Source organism: Cryptomeria japonica, chromosome 6 (genome assembly GCF_030272615.1).
Source record: "Cryptomeria japonica chromosome 6, Sugi_1.0, whole genome shotgun sequence".
NCBI lineage: Eukaryota > Viridiplantae > Streptophyta > Pinopsida > Cupressales > Cupressaceae > Cryptomeria > Cryptomeria japonica.
In genome coordinates, this window is record NC_081410.1 from 35,084,428 (window position 1) to 35,086,041 (window position 1,614).

Genomic DNA, 1,614 nt, shown 5'->3' on the forward strand with positions numbered 1-1,614 from the left:
TCAAATGAAAAAATAATTTAAAAACCACTCTAGCTTCTTTGTAGATTATTGGTGCCCAAATTTATACTATAAAAATCTACTTGCTCTAAGACTCCTTTGTGTATTTGACCAAACTAGTACACATTTCATGACCATCCAATATCAAATTTCAATATCCTATCCTACATTAATGTTTTGGATGTTTCTTCAAGCCATTCAATGCCTTGTTCCCCTTTGCTTCACCTTTTTATAAGATGTTGATGTGGGTTTGATTTTCCTCCCTTCCAACATATCTACATCTGCTTATTTTTACATGTGAACTATCTATTTATAATATACAATATAAATGTGTTAGAAGACTGAATAATTCAAGTATGAATACTATAACCACAATTGAATACTGTGCAGCTGCGGACCCCTCTGCCATAATATATGCGTGCCGACCCTACTATTTCTGGTCCTTCCCAACCTTTGTAGGGCAGTTTTTTGCTGAATAACCTTTAATAGAAATGAAAGGTGAATGTGAACAATCAGGAGTGTTAAACCAAGCTTTCTCACCCCATAAATTCCAAAATGCCAAAAAAATCAGATGTATGCAACACGAGTTTATACATTAATATCTTTTAATCAGCGATCATGAGCACACCAGCGGACGACGAAAGGAGAGTGTTGAATGCAATTGGTCAGTATTTGCTCGGGGAAGAATACACAATGAACGCCCCTTCCACTGCCGCTCCGGAGGAACAGCAAGCTTCTGAAGAAAGCGAGCCAAGCTTGGGTTCAGAGGGAACTGAAAACAGAAATAAAGAGGGAGAGAAACATTATAGGGGAGTGAGGTTCGTTAAGGCTCGCGGTAAATATAGTGCAGAGATGCGAAACCCAGAGTACAAGGGTTCCAGACTTTGGCTTGGCAGCTATGACACAACAGAAGCGGCCGCAGCGGCATATGACCGTAAGGCTTTCGAAATCCGCGGTTCAAGGGCTATCCTCAATTTCCCTCTAAACGTTGAGTCCGGACAGTATGTGGATCCGTTTTCTCAACCCTCCTCTCCACACACTCCGTCTAACATATCGAAGAAATGGAAGACACAAGAGAAAGATGAAGGTCAATCTTCCCAAGAACTGGGTTCAGATTAATCCATATTTCCAGAGATTTATGGCTATTTTCATATTCTCTCAACGAACGATTAAAACTTTTGTAGTGCTGAGTCCCTTCTCTCCTAATTCTGTAGAGTTTTCTGCTTTCTATCATTGTTATCCATCAATGCAATTATTAACTCTCTTTTTTGTGTATTTCGCTCGAGTAGTTTTCACTTGTACCTTGTTTTCAAGAATCATAGGATAGACCTCATTTTGCGTTTCCCTTCTTCTCAGGCTCTGTTCCATTTCTAATTTTTCATTCCCTTCCAATATGATCTCAATTTATTGTTACCCTGTTTAGAGCTACGGAAAGTGCAACGGCAACACAATCTGAAGGGAAACGGAATATGTACATATTTTCAAATAATCAATTTGTTATAAAATTTTCTCTCTCATACATATATTAAATCTATTTTACAACATAAAAATATATATATAATAGTATTGTCAATGGTAAAGTCTACGTTGTAGGAACGGAGTATGTACATATTTTCA

General features: G+C 37.8%; 1 protein-coding gene across 1 annotated transcript; it reads left to right on the forward strand.

Annotated features, from left to right (window-relative positions):
• The first annotated feature begins 615 nt into the window (after window positions 1–615).
• Window positions 616–1,116, forward strand: LOC131069950 (ethylene-responsive transcription factor 2-like). The gene has a single exon (XM_058005496.1). The coding sequence runs from the start codon at window positions 616–618 to the stop codon at window positions 1,114–1,116; it is 501 nt and encodes a 166-aa protein (XP_057861479.1).
• Window positions 1,117–1,614: the final 498 nt, after the last annotated feature.

Coding starts and splice junctions, on each gene's coding strand:
- LOC131069950 (XM_058005496.1), top strand. CDS start 616: ATGAGCACACCAGCGGACGACGAAAGGAGAGTGTTGAATGCAATTGGT.